Source organism: Nothoprocta perdicaria, unplaced genomic scaffold (assembly GCF_003342845.1).
Source record: "Nothoprocta perdicaria isolate Ctin4 unplaced genomic scaffold, notPer1 scaffold_13, whole genome shotgun sequence".
NCBI classification, from domain to species: domain Eukaryota; kingdom Metazoa; phylum Chordata; class Aves; order Tinamiformes; family Tinamidae; genus Nothoprocta; species Nothoprocta perdicaria.
This window is the reverse complement of record NW_020454427.1, coordinates 1,562,711-1,578,530: the sequence shown is the minus strand read 5'-3', so window position 1 is coordinate 1,578,530 and position 15,820 is coordinate 1,562,711. Positions and strand designations below refer to the sequence as shown.

The window sequence follows — 15,820 nt, the reverse complement described above, 5'->3', positions numbered from 1 at the left end:
GCTTGGAAAGATAAAGGTGTACTTTACTTTGAGAAAACAGCTTAAAAGATGTCCCCTAATAGAAATGAAGTAGCAAATTTGCTTTGGGTGTACTTGCTTTTTGACCAGGTGTTTTTAGTTAAGGGTAAAGTCACAGGTACTTTGTGTGTGTTACTGCAGCCRCAGCCAGGCTGCAGGGTCAAGCGCAGCAGGTTATCTTCTCTCAGATCTTACCATTGAGGAGAAGGTGACTTGTTAGTTAGTTAMTTATGAACAGACTCCCAGCTGTGTCCAAGTGGGTGCTCAGAGTGATTTTGAGCTCTCTCTCTTCGTCCGCAGCCCAGCTGTGCTGCTTGCCTTGTGCCTTCCTTTGGTGTAAAGGGGCCCGTCCCCCTTTCCCGGGCAGGAGTGCTGGTGCTGCTTTCCTTGYGTGGCATCTGCTCCCTGCCTTTTCCCCACAAAGACGCCTGTTCTTGCCCCGTTTTCCCTATAGGCTTTTGCATTTCAGGTGCCACATTTCCYATTGAGCTGAGGAGTCTGCTGGAAGGTGCGGAGAGGACCTCATAGCAGCAAGGGGCTGAGTGGGTGGGTGAGCACCCCCTGTGCGAGGTGCAAGAGGCCATGGAGGGGACTGGCCTGCGGAGCAGAAGTTGCAGCCATCTCCTGAGGCAGCATCCAAGTGTTGGGGAATAGTGAGTAGCTGCTCCAGGAGTAGCAGTAGTGAGTACYCAGCTCCAGGCTTCATCACTCACTGCTTCTAGTCTTCTGGTGTCGCAGTCTGTGGGGGGACTGAAGCAGGAGAGGCCGTTTACTAGCAGACTCCTCTATGGTAATCTTTCTCTTCTTGGAAAATAAAACCCGAAAAAGCATGATTTACTTGAAATTAGGGCTTATGGTGAAACTGCTATGTTGGTCTCTGCATTTATCCTTGTAGGAAGAAATGTTTTAAATGCTCTGCTAACTCTTAAAAGGAATGGTATGAATGCCTTGAACCAGGTGGTTTCTGTGTGAGTTTGCCTGCTGAAGTTGCTCAAAACAGACCAATGCAGTTAGGGTTGGCACTTGGTTATTGCTGGCTTTTTTTCTTTTCCCCTCTCCACACAGCTGTAGAAACCAAGGATGAAGATTTGGATTTCTCATAGTTAAATATAATATTTCTTAAAATGTCTCTAGTTCTCATATGCCAGAGATGATTTTCATAAAGTGACTCTGGTTCTCGTATGCCAGAGATGATTTTTATTAGATCTTCAAGGTGCATCCCTTGTTTTGGAAGTTAACGTAAATTTAATGCTTTAAACGTACCACTGTCAGATAGTGAAAACTATGTCCTTATTTCTGTTAGACTTTAATTCTTAGCTGTTTCTTCAGTATTGTGAATTTGTGTATCCAGAATCCTGGCTGACTGCCTATAGTGGTTAAAAATTGAGATAAAGAAAATAGAGCTGATAAAACAATGTACAGCTGATACTGTTTTATCTCTCCCTCAAAGACATTGTATTCAGAAATGCCATGATACTATGGTATCCTGTAATTCATGATAAAATAACTGGGAGGTGGCTGGCTTTACAGAATTGCCTGGCAGCATCATGAAAAACTGCGTCGTCCCCTCCATGTTGGTGAAACCTCTTTTAGATTAGTTCTCTGTATATTGTGCTAAGTTTTAAACTGAGTACACAAGATAAGGTGCAGAAAGGTCTAATTGTCATATAAATGTTTGTATCTCCAATATGTAAAACATTTTCTGCTTGTTGGATAAGGGAAGTCTGTGATTATTGTTGTCTGCACAAAGATTGTGGAAAAAATGTCTTTAACCTCCCTTAACCGTTGATCTCTAGCTAATGCTCTTCTGGTTTTGACTTATTAGGTAACCTATTGCCTTCTCATTGCTGAAGCTGGAACTGTGCTTGTAAAAACACAAGTTTGTGTCTGTTAAGTTTGAATGAATTGCAACAATCTACAATGGCTCTCCTGCAGAAATAGGGTAGGGAAATAGCGATATTAAAATCAAACAAGGTGGAGAGCAATAACCTGACAAAGGAAAGTAGAGGTTGGTGCAGTAAGGCTGAAGGACATCAATGATGTGGCTTAAATTTGTGCTACGGATATTTTTATTATACTGATGCATGTATTTGTAGTCAAGATGCTAGTAATTCTGCTCCAAGTGACAGTAGCGGTCAGTTATTGTATCCTGCAGGTCCTGGAGCAGTAGTGTTTCTTTAAATGTCCTGCACATCCCCCTAACTCCCTATGCACAGGGGACAGGGCTGCTGTTTTGCTCGCTGTGGTGTGMCAGAGATGCCCAGGGCGAAGGGATCAGCCTGTCCTGCCTTAACTCTCACAGCTCGTGTGTGACACTGGTTTAAGCCTTGGTTCTATCACTGATACAGCTCAGCATGAGCCCTCAGCAACTAGGGAAATTGCACCTGCTTTCAGCAAGTGCTCAGTCTCTAGAAATGTGTTTTCGCTACTGAACAAGTGAGTGTGCCCCTCTATTCTCTAAAGTATATTTTATGAAGGAAGTGTATTTTATGAAGGAAGGCTCCCATGATGTGCATGGGGAGGGAAGCTGGCGCGGGCGGGAGGCAAGTGCCCTTTCTGTCCTGCCTGGTGGAGCAGGAACTGAGTTTGCGTGACGGGAGAGTGACTGCTGCCCCGTGGCGATTACAGCCCTGGCAAGTCTCAGTCATCCTGTGCCTCAGGCTCAGCCGCCTGGGCGGTGATTCAGAGTCAGGGTAGAGAAGCAGGAGAAATCCCATGTGAGGCACAGCTTGGGCACAAGTGGACTCTTACACGTGGGGGGAAGAGGGCTGTCATCGGAGATGCTCTGGAGGGAGGGGGAAAGAGAGGTCAGCTTCTTGCAGATGGGGCTGTGCTCTGCTGCTGCTCTGAGAAATATCTCTGAGTAAGATATGTGTCCAGTGTCCTGGGAATAGGTCTCTGTCTTGTGGACAGGATTTATCTTCCTTACAAGAATGACATTGCCTAGCAGAAGTGTTTTATTTCAACAATATGCAGCATATAGGAGAAAAAAAGTGTCACTCGGAAGGCTCCTGTGTGGATGAGTGCCGCGCTTTTGGGAAGTCTGGTGAAGCCCATGTCTACTTCAGCTTGTCCAGCCTCAGTGACTGTGGACGGGAGAGCTGGGACTTGGAGTGCCCCGTAGAGACAAGTTGCTGTGAGAGCTGGGCCTGGCTGGTGGCCACGGTCCCCAAGCTGCTCCCTGTCTGGTGAGGGCCACCGCGGGTGGCAGCTCTTGGTGGCGGCAGGGAGGAAGCACTGTTTGAGGCCCCAGTCACAGACTCTTTTCTTTGGAACCAGTTACACTTCAAGAAGATGATTTCCTCCCCTGCCCCCAACCTTTCTGCCAGGTAATCACATACYGACAGCCTGAAATTGCAGATCAATCCTTCACAGTCCTACAGTGGGAGAGTGAAAGAGAGGCTCTGTCCCAATCAGRTTGTATGACCTGATGCAGGAGACATGCTCTTAACATATAGAATTGATTTGAATGGACTTCTCTTTCTGTCACTTACAGACACTTTAAAGCAGTAATCTAAAATAAACTTGTGGTATCTTTTGGAAATCAAATTGCTATCTAGACATACTTGGCAAAGATCAATAAAAGATTGTTTTCAAAACTGAAAAATTTAGCCTCCCAGTGTTAAGAGTTTATAATTCCAAAATTGTCTGTGCAACTTCAACTTGCTTATACATAAATTATTACAAAAATACTGCTTAGTTATGTCCTCATATGCTATTTTCCTTTCCCATCAAACCTCTGTTYCGTTCAGAGCACTGCTCTCCTGGACCTTGTCAGCTTGTTCCCCACCAGGGCCATGTGTGTGAGCCACCAGTGAGCACCAGTTTGTTCTCAGCTCCAGAACCTGGCCCTAGCCTTGCATTTGCTGTAACCTCTTGTTCATCTTTGCTCGTGCTTGAGAGGGGCAGGTGCAGCTCCATGGTGGAGGTGGCATTTTGATGTTTACTGTGTGTCAAATTCACTGCAAGGTGTGAAGGTCTATTCTATCCAAAATGAATCTTCATAGATATAGTGGAATATTGTGTAGTGTAAGAGCAGAATATCCAAGAGGCCTGTGGCTCTGGATCAGGAGTCATGCTGTCTTGCCTTCAGAGCACTTCTCTCTTGCCATCAAAGTTCCCTCTGAAAGTGTGAAGGCGGTTGCAGCTGCCTGATTGCAAAATTAAGTACCAGGCAAGCAGCAAATTTCCTTCAGTTCAGTTACTTCTCTGGATCACTTGAACCGAAACTAACTCTGAAGGAGACTATCCCCATGAAAAATCTTCTGGTGATGTCCTTGCACTTTACCATATATTAAACCAAGTGAGACACTGCAGAGCTTTGCTGAAGGTTTTGTGTTGCGTCTGAAAGAAGTTAAGCTAGATACAGKCCTATAAGATGCTGAATGTCTTGTGGGACTTGATGAGCTCGCTCATTCCCTATCCAGCTCCCAACAACTGAAGTGCCCCGGTCCCTGAGAAGAGAGATTAAGGGGGGTGTCAGTAACGAGCTGCTGTACTAGGGACACTTGTGTTGCAGGAGTGAGAATTTGTGCACAAAGGGAAATCACAAGAAAACAACAATACCTCAGTTGTGCTTATTTTCCCACTAAGAGAAAGTCTCTCCCTGAATTAGTGTTAATTCTTGAACCTGTGAAACTGAAGTCCTTTGGTGTTCATTGTCGCTTATGCTGCATCACATGTGAAGAAGTTCTTCAAGGTTGCAGCCTGGATTTACAGAYCTGAAACTGGATGTAATTTATGGATAAATGGCTGAAATGCAAGTAGAAGTTTAACAATTCAACAGGACTCTACAGATAATTTTAGGATAGACCTCTCTGGGATCTATCTCAATAAAATAAAACTTGCTCTTCCAAGTATATGCAGAAAGAGTGGATTTTGCTTTTTGGTTTCTAATCCTTATCATAACATGCATATAGCTCAATTACAGTGTAAATCATAAACTGAAAGGCTTAGCTAACCACTTAAGAGTAATGAGACTTAATCTAAGTATGATTCTTAAAGTCCTTAATGTAGCGTGTTAAGGTAAGCATATGCAAAGCACAACATGAAACTCAGCCTAGCAGCAATACTTTACAGTCTTGAGTGTAGTCAACTTGTGCCAGTTCTGTGGGCCTTGATGTCCCATTTTGGGCAAGAGAGACTATAGCGTAAGGGAAAGGGAATTTTGAGTTTCATTTGTGTGACATTTTCCTTGTGTTTCTTCCAACATAACAGAGCGAGAGAGGCTGCTTACCTTCCTAGCATTGCTTTTCTGGCTGATTTAGTAAAAATTAGAGTTTGAGAATCCATGAGTTGAACAGTAGTGCAAGAAACCAGCTGACCTGTCATTCATTTAATGTCCAAATCTTTTGTACTTGCTTTGTATAGCAGAGAAGACCTATCCTGATGAAAATGATGCAGGGGAAACTTGACAAACAGGAACTTGCAGTATTTCCTGTCCCCCCACTTGTTTGGTTTTTATCTCGCACACAGAAAGCAGTTTTGCTCTATAACTTAAGACATACCATCTCTGTATGAGAGGAGGCTTGGGGYTTAGTCAGCTACTCAATACATACAAAAAGCAGCAGTTCATGTTACGTTACATTACTACTCCAGGAATTTTAAGGGAAGTGGACCCACTAACCAAAGCAGACTCTGACACGTGAGTTCGGGCTAGTAGCCCTTCCGCTAAGTCCACAGTTTTGTCTTCATTTGACTTTTCTCTGTTTAAGAGATTCTTGCCATTATAGCTTCCGCATAGTCTGGTGGAAACTTGTTTCTGTCTCTAAAACACTCTTCCTAAGTGAATGTYCATTTTTCTATATTAATAATCCTATTAATGTATTTAAGCATAGTATAATATTTCTGGTATGATGTTTCAATGGTGCAGTCATTATAGTGAAATATGTAATCTGGCAGTATCTATTTCTAGTATCTTAACATTTAGGAGACCATTACCTCAGTTATGTCCTTTTCATGCTGAATTTTGTTAAAAATATACAAATGTTATGTAGACTTTGTGTATACTGCAGTGGAATGTGCAAGGGTGTGTAGGAGCCATGCTTAATTGCTTGTTGTTAAACCTTTATGCATCTTGTATTAGATAAGTAACCTATACAGTGAAATGCCAGTATATCCCAGTATAATAGTTTGCTGTTAAGATGTGCTCCATAGAATATTTCAAAAACAAATAAAAAGAAGATACTTTAAGTTTCTTCCCTCTTTAGAGAGAAGTTGGTGGGTTTTATGATTACAGCAGGGCTGTTATGGCTATTGTAACTGAGGAGATATGAATTTGTCTCATGCTTAATCTATGTAAATGAATTAGGTATAAAGAAGATGGTAACTAGGCACATGGACTGTAAWTTCTGGTCTTCATCAACTCGGGAAAAACGAACACTATGACCTGGAGCTGCTGCAGTGCTGCCTTTTGTGGTTCAGGTAAATTTGCTTTAATGGAAGGAGAGCAATACAGTAATCATTGCCTCCCTGTAACTCAATGCTTATCTGGAGGTGGATTTCTTTTCTACAAGCCACAAACCTGAGTGAGCCATATGCTCACTCATATGGCATGAGCCATATGCTTATTTATGTGATCAGTGTAGCCCTTTAGCTGGTAAATAGTAAATTTGTTACTGATGATTCCATTTTCCTGTAAGTTCCAGTGGTTCTTGTGCATTGAGACTAAAGATAGCTGTATAGCTGATATTCTGTAGATGCAACTTAAAAGACAGCCGAGTGTTGTAGCATGTGCTTGTTGAATTGGGTAAAAAGCAAATTTTTATCCAATTTAGGAAATACCCTTTCTATATAACTGTAAAGGGAGGGGAGATTATCTTGCTTAATTAGCATTGCAGAAATAAAAGGCTTTACTACCAGACTATGAGACAGTCTCATCTAGCTGAAGAAAGCCAGATGAGTCAATGATTTCTGTTGCAGAAATGATGATTTCTATTACAGAAATAATTTTAAGACATACAGATAAAGAGTTATAGCCTAATGTGCATTTGAGAGTGATACTTCTTTTGAGCAGTAAAAAATTACGCTTGCATTTTAAATGAAAGAAATATAAAGGAAAAGGAGAGTAATAGTTTGCTTTTGTGACAGTGAAGTAGCAAGCATTAGYCAATGTTTGCTGAGTGCCCTAAAACCAAATGCTGTTTTGATTCAAGGAAAAAAAAAATCTTTAATTTTATTTGGAGCACGAGTTTCTCAAACACAGTCCATACAAATTGAACTGCTGGCAGGCCATGGTATAAAGATAAATTGTTGTGGTTTCAATACAGCCAGATCTGGGTCTTGCATAGTATCCATGGACTCCACACTCTGAGCTTCTATCACTAACRTCAGGCCTTGAAGGTGGATTTCAAACCCTCTGCACCCATATCACTGAGTTTCCTATGGGCATTCGAGGAGATCGTAGGTGTTTCAGACCAAACATACTTCTCTGTAKGTAGAAATGAGATCATTTGAGGGTAGCTTGGGAAAAAGTGGTAGAGAAGCAATAATGATTGATGCCCACTTCCACTTCRTGCGGGGCATACACGCAGAGCACTTCTGTGTACTCCTCATGAGACACTGAAAATGGAGTTTCTAAAGCTTTTTTTCAGGCTTGGAGCCAGTCCAGGTCAAGGCAATTACTGGAAATTGTACATCAGCATGAGTGACTCAGAGATGTTCATCCTTAGGCTTGTCTGCATTTCTGAAGGCAGCGCAGATCAGAGAAGCCAGCAACAACCTTGCTAAGATCAAAAGCAGGTGCAGCATTATCTGCCCCTGAACAGATAACCGCAGAGAAATGGGGTATGTTTTCTTAAGATTCTGATTTAATTTTCTGGGTAGCTTTTCAGATGATTGGGAATGGGAATCCTGAAGATGGAGTGGTTTTTTTTTTTAAAAAACTGTTGAAAACTTATTGCAGATTAGTTTTGACTCTCCTTTGGTTTTTGGACCAAAGGAGAAATACAGCCAGAAATTAGTGTCTCTCCACACTGCTCCGTAGTGAGATGGTGCAGTCTAATGGTGCAAAATGAGACTGCAATTCCATTAAAAATCAGTGCAGATTCCGATTCACTCTCCTACTACCAGATGCTCAGACTTTTCCTGGCAAAACAGAAAGAACTGTCTGCGTTGTCTGAAAACAAATTGTTGTTTATGGAGAAAAAACTCATCAYGGTGTCTGGATGGAGGAACTGCTTACCCTGCAGCAAAGCAAATTGCAAATATCACAGTATATTAGGCCATGCTAAATGAGTATCTCAGTAAAAACAGACAGCTATTTGTGGTCTGCCATGTGATCACCTGATGTTCTGTAATATTTGGARAACAAATACAGATTTTGAAGGAAWTGAATTAAAATGAYTCTAACTGTGCTTTAAAAAGATGAWGACAGCCTCTGGCATGTTGAAGTTCCTCTAATCTCCCCTTAGATTTGACTTGCTTTCCTTAGATTTGCAGTTTTATGACAGTATCAATTAACCTGCTCCTTAAAGGTGAGCTTTGGGATTCCCAGCTATGATTAGGTTTGACGGTTCGACTTCTGATTTATTAGAATTTTCTTTCTCATCTTTGCCCCTTMCTTTAGGGAGCTGTTTGGTGATGGTTCTGCCTCCCTTCTTATTGCAGGAGACTTGAGGAGGCAGACGGAGGCTGTGGTTGTGCTTGGCGGGATGCATGGCCAGAGCTCAGAGCCTGTATCTGTGCAGAAGTAAAGCTAATACAGTGCCTCCAAATCAATGCCMRACTGGTTTCATTTGTTTTTCCCCTYCAGCCTGGCATGAAAATATTTGTCAGAAGGAAAGGACTCTCCCTCACTTTGAAGGTATACTTTTTTTAGAAAAAGTGCAAAAAAGGACTGATGCTCTGCAGACCCAACCTTTTCCTTCTCATCATGGTTTCTCTTCCCTCCGGTGTCAGCTGTGGGCCAGTTACCCTTGGTGAACTCATGTTCATTGCTTGACTCCTTTGCCCTGCACATGCAGAGAGGCAGATCTTTTTGGTGGCTGCCTCACGTATCTCTCTSCAGTGGAGCTGCTAACCCCATCCTGAAGTCCTGGCGATGGCACCACAGCTGCTGAGAACTGCTGCATGTCAGCTAATTTAATTTTACCATTTGTGCTGCATTTCATACATGGTGTTTAGAAATAGACCTGAGGAATGAAGCACATGCCTGGGAAAAATCTACTGCATCTGTAAGGGTTGAATATCAAGTGTGTAAATGTAGGAGTCAGGCTTGGATTTGGTCCTGATCTGAACAGACTGGATTAGGCATTGTGGAAAAGGCAATGTGTGCCGCACTAAGCAGTTGTGTGTTTGGCTAGAGCATCCTCAGTCCCCCATTTCAATTCATTACTGTGATAGCACTGCTTCCCTCAGTCAAAATTGGAAATTTTGGTTTTGATTTTCGCTGCCTCCTCCAATTTATCTTTCTTTGCCTGGATCAAATGTGTAATAATCAAAAATTTCTAATGTGTTTTTGCTGGTTGTTGCAGGACCTTTTGTCACAAGACCTGGTGGAAGATAAGGTTACGCTTGCTTTCTGCTTGTGCTCCAAAGCAACACGAAAGGCTGTGATCTGAAAGCCACCTGAGTGCAGTAACTGTGTCCAAGCCTAGCTTAGCAAACGCTGGTGCCTGGCAGGGGCTCCTGGCTCGTGTCAGGCTGCAGGGACCCCTGCTCAGCCCAAGACCGTGAGGATTYCCCAGCGAAGTTGGTGCCAGTTGTGGTTATAGCGCGTTCCCTCAAATGCTTGGCATGATCTGTAACAAAAGTAAACTGGTTATTTTGGAAGTTGGAAGGAAGCTTAACAATAGTAGCTAGTGTTGTTAGCTAATAATAGCATTATTATGGCAATAGCAGCAACCATTAGCTTCTGTATTCAGGTTGAGCTGACACTTGCACAGACCAGGTAAGTGGTGCCAGARTTATCCAGTTTTCCCTAACATGAAAAAAGCTGGAATGGCCGAATATTTGAGACTAGCACTGTTRAAGACTTGCTAGATATGGCTTTGCCTGTGCCTTTACCTTTTCTATGAATATGACTTAAAACTACCCTGTGTATCTCTGTACATTTGTAGGTGTGTGAGTGCATGCACACACATATACACTCATTTCCCYCATACTACCTGGTCACATAAAGCCACCATCTTTCCTGTCATATTATTAATTGGCGTGATGAGAGGGGCTAGCTGAACTGATTATTTAAACTTTTATCACCTGTATAGCTGGTGGCAATTTTTGCTTCACCCAGCATTGAAAGAGTGGCAAAAACACAGGCTTGCAGAGGTTACAGCCTTTTCCAAGGCTGTAAGAGCAATTTCATATTTGAAAATACCTGGTTCTCGTAGGTGGTGAGTTGTGCTCATCTTTAGGTCAGAAGTGAGACAGGCTTTGTGTCTCGGCTTTGATTAAATCACAGGGCAAACTCATTACCTTTTGATTGAGACAAATMTGGTAAGTTGGGTATGGGCTGTAATGTCAAAGTTGAATACATGTTCTATATTTGATACTATTTTTTGAAGCAGTGACCCATTCAGAGTCTTTTTTTATTTAAAAAGAACAGATGACTGAGCATGCAAAAGGCCAGTAGGCTGAAAAAAAACTTTGTTTTCTGCTACTTAGATGTTTTGGAAGCCTTTTTTTCCCACTCTGCTTTTCCTGCATCCCAACCTGCTAAGTTTCAGCTCTATTTTCTTTCAGGAAAACAAACAAACAAAAACCAAAACCCACCAACCAAAAAAACTTCAGYTGAAAGCTGCTCACGTGCCTGTGCAGATCTTACAAGGTCGTGTGCTTATCTGGGGGGATCTCAACTCAGAGTTGTCACTGAATTGTCCCTTCGTCTGTTTACTTTTAAATATAGTGTATGCAAATACTTACAACTCTGCCATGTGATGATACAATTAAATTAGCCAATTAATACTTCAGTGTACGGAGATTAAGGCTCTCCAAAATTTTGGGTATAACTTTGAAATTTGTTTGGAAATTAGCTCCCAAAAATTGTATTTCAGAAAGTGTGGCTATAGATTGTTTTGTTTTTTAAGTCTACACATAGAAATGCTTTCTGAGAGTTTGCTGTTGAGAAAGGAGGAAAAAGGGGAATCCTAAATTGCAAATATGTTTGACTTCCTGGCATACGATGTAAAGCAGATAGCATTGCAAAAGTTTACTCCAAATTTTTTTTATCAAGTTGTGTGATGTGATGCTAAAGTATACTCTTCAGTATTTCTATCTACATGAACTCTACCATTTCATCAGTTTAATAATAGCTTTTTTTTTTGAGCTTGAATCTATAACAAGTCTTTCCTACCACTTGAAACACAAAGCAGATTCTGCAATCGCTGCTTATGTTGAATTCATGAGTTCATACTCATTATGTTGAATGAGTAATTATTCAAATAGGTCTGTGCTGGATATTCCTGTAAATAACTGTTTGTGTTTGGGCGACTTAGGCTGTAGTTTCATGGTAAAGCAATTCCGGCTTCAGCAGGAGAGGGGAGAAAAACACACATGCACAGGGCAAGGAGTTCTGCTTTTCTTCTTCCTTCTGCCCTCGTTCTGCTTTTCACCCAGAACTGCAGTCTTCATGCTGCCTATTTAACCACTGTGGCAATTTGCAGGGACACGTTATCAACTTGGTCAGTCAATCCATGAGAAGTGATTAAAACAGATTTTCMAAAAAAGAATTATTCTGGAAAAATTGCAGATTGGAATCAGAATTACAAGTTACCACTTCTATGTGCTCAAAASTGGGAATTTCTTTTTAAGTGAAGTACTAAATAGTACATTTTAATTGATGTGTCAGAAAGTAAGATATCTTTTTTCTATATTAAATTGATGGTGTGGGAATTACTACCAGGTCGCATTGATTGAGACCCACATCTGAAGAGTAACAGTTGTGCAGATCATGTGGAAGAAGCCAGAGATCCAGGTCAGAAGCAGAAGGTGCCTGTCGCAGAGGTGACACYGATCGCTGCCTGGTGGGCGTCCCGTGGCCTTAGCAGTACGTAGGGCTTGGCATGGGAGCATCCGAGACTCTGGGCAAACATTGCCATTAAGGAGGGACTGAAGCTTGGAAAACAGAGCAGCAACTTGTTTTTTTCTGGTTTGTTAGTCATTGTGGTATTATGAATCCTAAAAATACATATTTTCTGTTGTCCCTTGTGTGACTCTTGTGATGTTTTCAGAAAACCTCTGTTTTTCTGAATGAATTATTTGCATGATGCAAAGAATTGTGCCAGAGTGACAGTGAAATATTGCATTTAGACCAGAGAAGCAGTAGCCATATTGGAAAAGACTTTCATCTATTTATTAAATTGTTTGAATGTTATATGTGCTCACCAACAAGCTAATGAGTCATTATTTTAATAAGCAAACATAATTCAAGGCTTGCGAGTGGGAACCAGGAGATATACAGGTAGTGTTGCAATTGCTGAAGTTACTTAATGATGATTAATTTAATAAATTAACCYTATTTAAGTCAGTTTCCTTGGTGAGGAATAGGAAGATTGATATGTTATTTTTTATAAGGATCTTTGGGAGTTRCAAGTAAAAACTTAGTTTGTACATCTTGCCAATATTGACTAAACAAATCTAAGAACTATCTTGGCACTATTTTGTTTTGAAGAAAATATGTTGTGATCTTTGYGGCTGTGCTGTTGAATATTTGTGTAACATGAAGGCTGATCTGTGCATGTCGATGCAGACTTTTGTCACTTCAGGTAACCTTTGGCTTCTTTCTTGTCTTTTGTCTTATTTGGCTGTTTTCTTACAAGATGAATATTTCGGTCACAGTTATGAATCTTTAGCATCTCAACAAATAAGACCATGTATCTCAGCATGGACCTACAATTCCCAGGGAAACAGGGCAATGACTGAGGTATTGTGAAAAGTTTAGGGTGGCTCCGTGGAACTCCCATAGCTGTTTAGCACGGGATGAGTAATCCGTCGTATAAAAGGCTTTGTGTGCGCTCAAGAGTGGCTTGGGAATAATGTGATATTTAGGAAGTATCTCAGAAGTGCTAGAAACAGTACTGAATAAAAAGAATTAGTACATAGGTTCTCAAAGAGGCAAGTTTGATTGCTAGTAGTTCTTCCCAAGGAACTGTAGGMGGTTTGGAAAGGAAACTTTCTGAGTAATAGCTGAGGGTTCAGTTTTCCCGACTTCTCTTTATGGAAATAGAAAGGTGATTTGTCCTGTCTTAAGCTGGTCTGAAAATTAATACTGACTTTTAATTCTTTGTAATGTTATCCAATTACCTGTAAGATTGCCAGTTCATTTTTAGGATAATAAAACTGAATTTGATAGTGCAAGTAATTAATGAATGCACTCRGAATAATTATTAATTAAGAAAGAGCTGTCGTCTTCCCTGGAGTGCAGTGTGATAAATCACCATCAAAATACGTGTGTGTGTGTCTGTATATATGTATGTGCATTAGGTATAAGTGGGGGATGAAAAAAAGATTGTTCATAATAATCATAATTTCCAATTTCATTATAATCTTTTACATATGACTTCTAAATTTTTTTTTTGTACTTGGAATGTACTGTACATTCCAAGTAATGCACAGATCAGTTGTTTAGCATGCACACTGATGTAGCTACCTTGAAAAGACGGGATGTTTCTAGGAGTGAGCACACAAATCCAGCTGTGTGAAATGGCAGGAATATGGGATGTGAGAGATTAATTGGTTCCAGCAGTGACTGAAACTCAGGGGCAGGTTTAGACTGGAAGATGAGGGGTGTCATTTCTGTCCCAAGAAATAATTRAAGTGGTTGGGCCTAAAGCAAAAGGGCAGGAATGAAAACACCAATTGTGTCTGTATTTGGCTTTATTTAAACCCTACTTTTGTAAGGTAATGTTGTGTGGAGGCCTGGGGCTTTTAAACCTTTTCTGTATGGCAGTGTCCAATGTCTTGTTTGGTCCATGTTGTTTTGTCCGAGCTGTGTTGATCAGAGACAGGTGTACGTGCATTTCCCAAGAGAATTTTGAAATCACTCCAAGCAGTAAGTAGGAGCATAAGTCAAACCATCAATCAGCAGCATAAATCCCTTGTGAGAACTGAAAAAGTGACTTTTTGTAGRTCAGAGGGAAGTGACAGAGCCCTGCGCTTGGCACTGTGCCCTCCTTGGCGCAGCCGGGGGGATCCCACGGAGCCGCGCGCTGTGCGGGAGCTATCTCGGTACGCGCCCCTATCCCGGCGCGTCCCGCRCAGAGCTGGGGGAGGCAGAGGTGGCCAGGAGCAGCTTTGTGTTCTCCGCAGCTTCCGGGCACCTCTGCTTGCTGCKTCTGTGCAGCTGCCCCGCTGATGGTGTTGCCCGGTGCCACGTTGGTTTGGGTTGGATCCGATCAGATGCAGGCCGCAGAAATGCCTGCAGCASCACGACACGGGTGCTGCCGAACATGAGGAATGAGCAGTGAGGGAGGGGAGTGGCAGGGCTGAACCTGGCGGCATTGCTTTAAATAAATAAATAAAATTGTGTGCTGTTTTCTGGCTTGCAAAGCTCTGGAGCCCAGCTTGCAAACAGAGTGGCTGTGGGTGCATTTGTTTTGGTGCACCATGAGTCTGTCCTATGGGTATCAGTTCTTGTTCCAAGGCTTAAAGCTTGCTGCCCAGTGAGACCTGTCAAAAGTAGTTCAGCTTTCTGGTAGTCAATATTGAAACTTTTTTTTTGTAGTGGAGGGTGAGGGAAGGGAAGGCTTCTTTTTGGGGGAAGAAGAAAAGAAAAAGTTTATTCTTATTTTTCAAACATGCTCCTAAATTGCCTTTTGCTTCTGAAAATTAGTGTAGTTGGGTGAATTTTCAAATTGGCTTCTGATCCCTGTTCAGTTCTGTATATTCGGATTTGCAAGTAGCACATACGTACAGCTCTTCGCAATAGAATATCATGAGGGAAAAAGATTTTGAAGCATTGCCTCATATCTCTCTTCTCCATGTCCCACAGAGTTATACTTAAGTATCATATTGAGGTTTCCCTGTTAATCTGGGGCTACATATGCAAGCCATGCTCTGCCTGCTCCCACCAGCTGGCATGTGAAATCTGGAAATGAGATACAAATTATGGCATCGAACCATCAGTACATGACAAGGGATAGAGTTTCACCCAGGACTTGCATGACTTGGCAATGTCAAATTTCAGAATAAATCTGTTTTACAAAATGCTGTGTTACAGTAGGTGCTGCAGGGGGAATCTGCTCGCCCTCGTAGTGAGGAATAGTTGCTCAGTGCTCTGTGCAGGCTGCTCCTCCGCGGAGCCTGTGACACGGCTGCAACGCCCTCTCATCAGGTAGAGCCTCGGGCTTCCAGGGAATGTGTCAGCGCAGCCCTCGGATGAGCAATGCCAGAGCTTTCTTCTCTAGTGCTTAGCTCTCCTAAACTTCCAAGTGCTTAAGATGAGCTCCAGCTTTCTGTATTTTCAGGTAGTTTCATTTACCAGCACAAATCTCTCTGCTACAGAAATCTACAGATCTGTGGTGCTTCAGAAATATGACAGTGATTGCTTTCTCTCATCTTCACAGGAATTGATATTCAATGGCTGGAAACGGAGGTGCCAGGAGGCTGAGATGAATATGACTACTATCCTACAAGAGATTTTGATTAAAAGATCACAGCAGAAGAAGAGGACTTCTCCCTTAAACTACAAAGAGAGGCTTTTTGTACTTACAAAGTCCATGCTAACGTATTATGAAGGTCGAGCAGAGGTAGGAAATAAGAGATTTACGCGATGCTCTCGATGCTCTCTTTTATCCCTTCTTGCTTCCGTGTGCTATTACCTTTCTATGTGGCAGTATATCATATACCTGTCAGGAACGGGAGGCAA

The 15,820-nt window shown here is 42.0% G+C and overlaps 1 protein-coding gene across 1 annotated transcript in view; it reads left to right on the top strand.

Moving 5' to 3' along the window:
* The window catches only part of TEC (tec protein tyrosine kinase), a 46,742-nt gene that overhangs the window by 3,296 nt on the left and 27,626 nt on the right, over nt 1-15,820 (top strand). The window contains exon 4 of the mRNA XM_026033548.1: nt 15,519-15,701. Within this exon, the coding sequence (XP_025889333.1) occupies nt 15,564-15,701 (138 nt within the window). The 5' untranslated portion in view covers nt 15,519-15,563. The remainder of the gene's footprint in view (nt 1-15,518; nt 15,702-15,820) is intronic.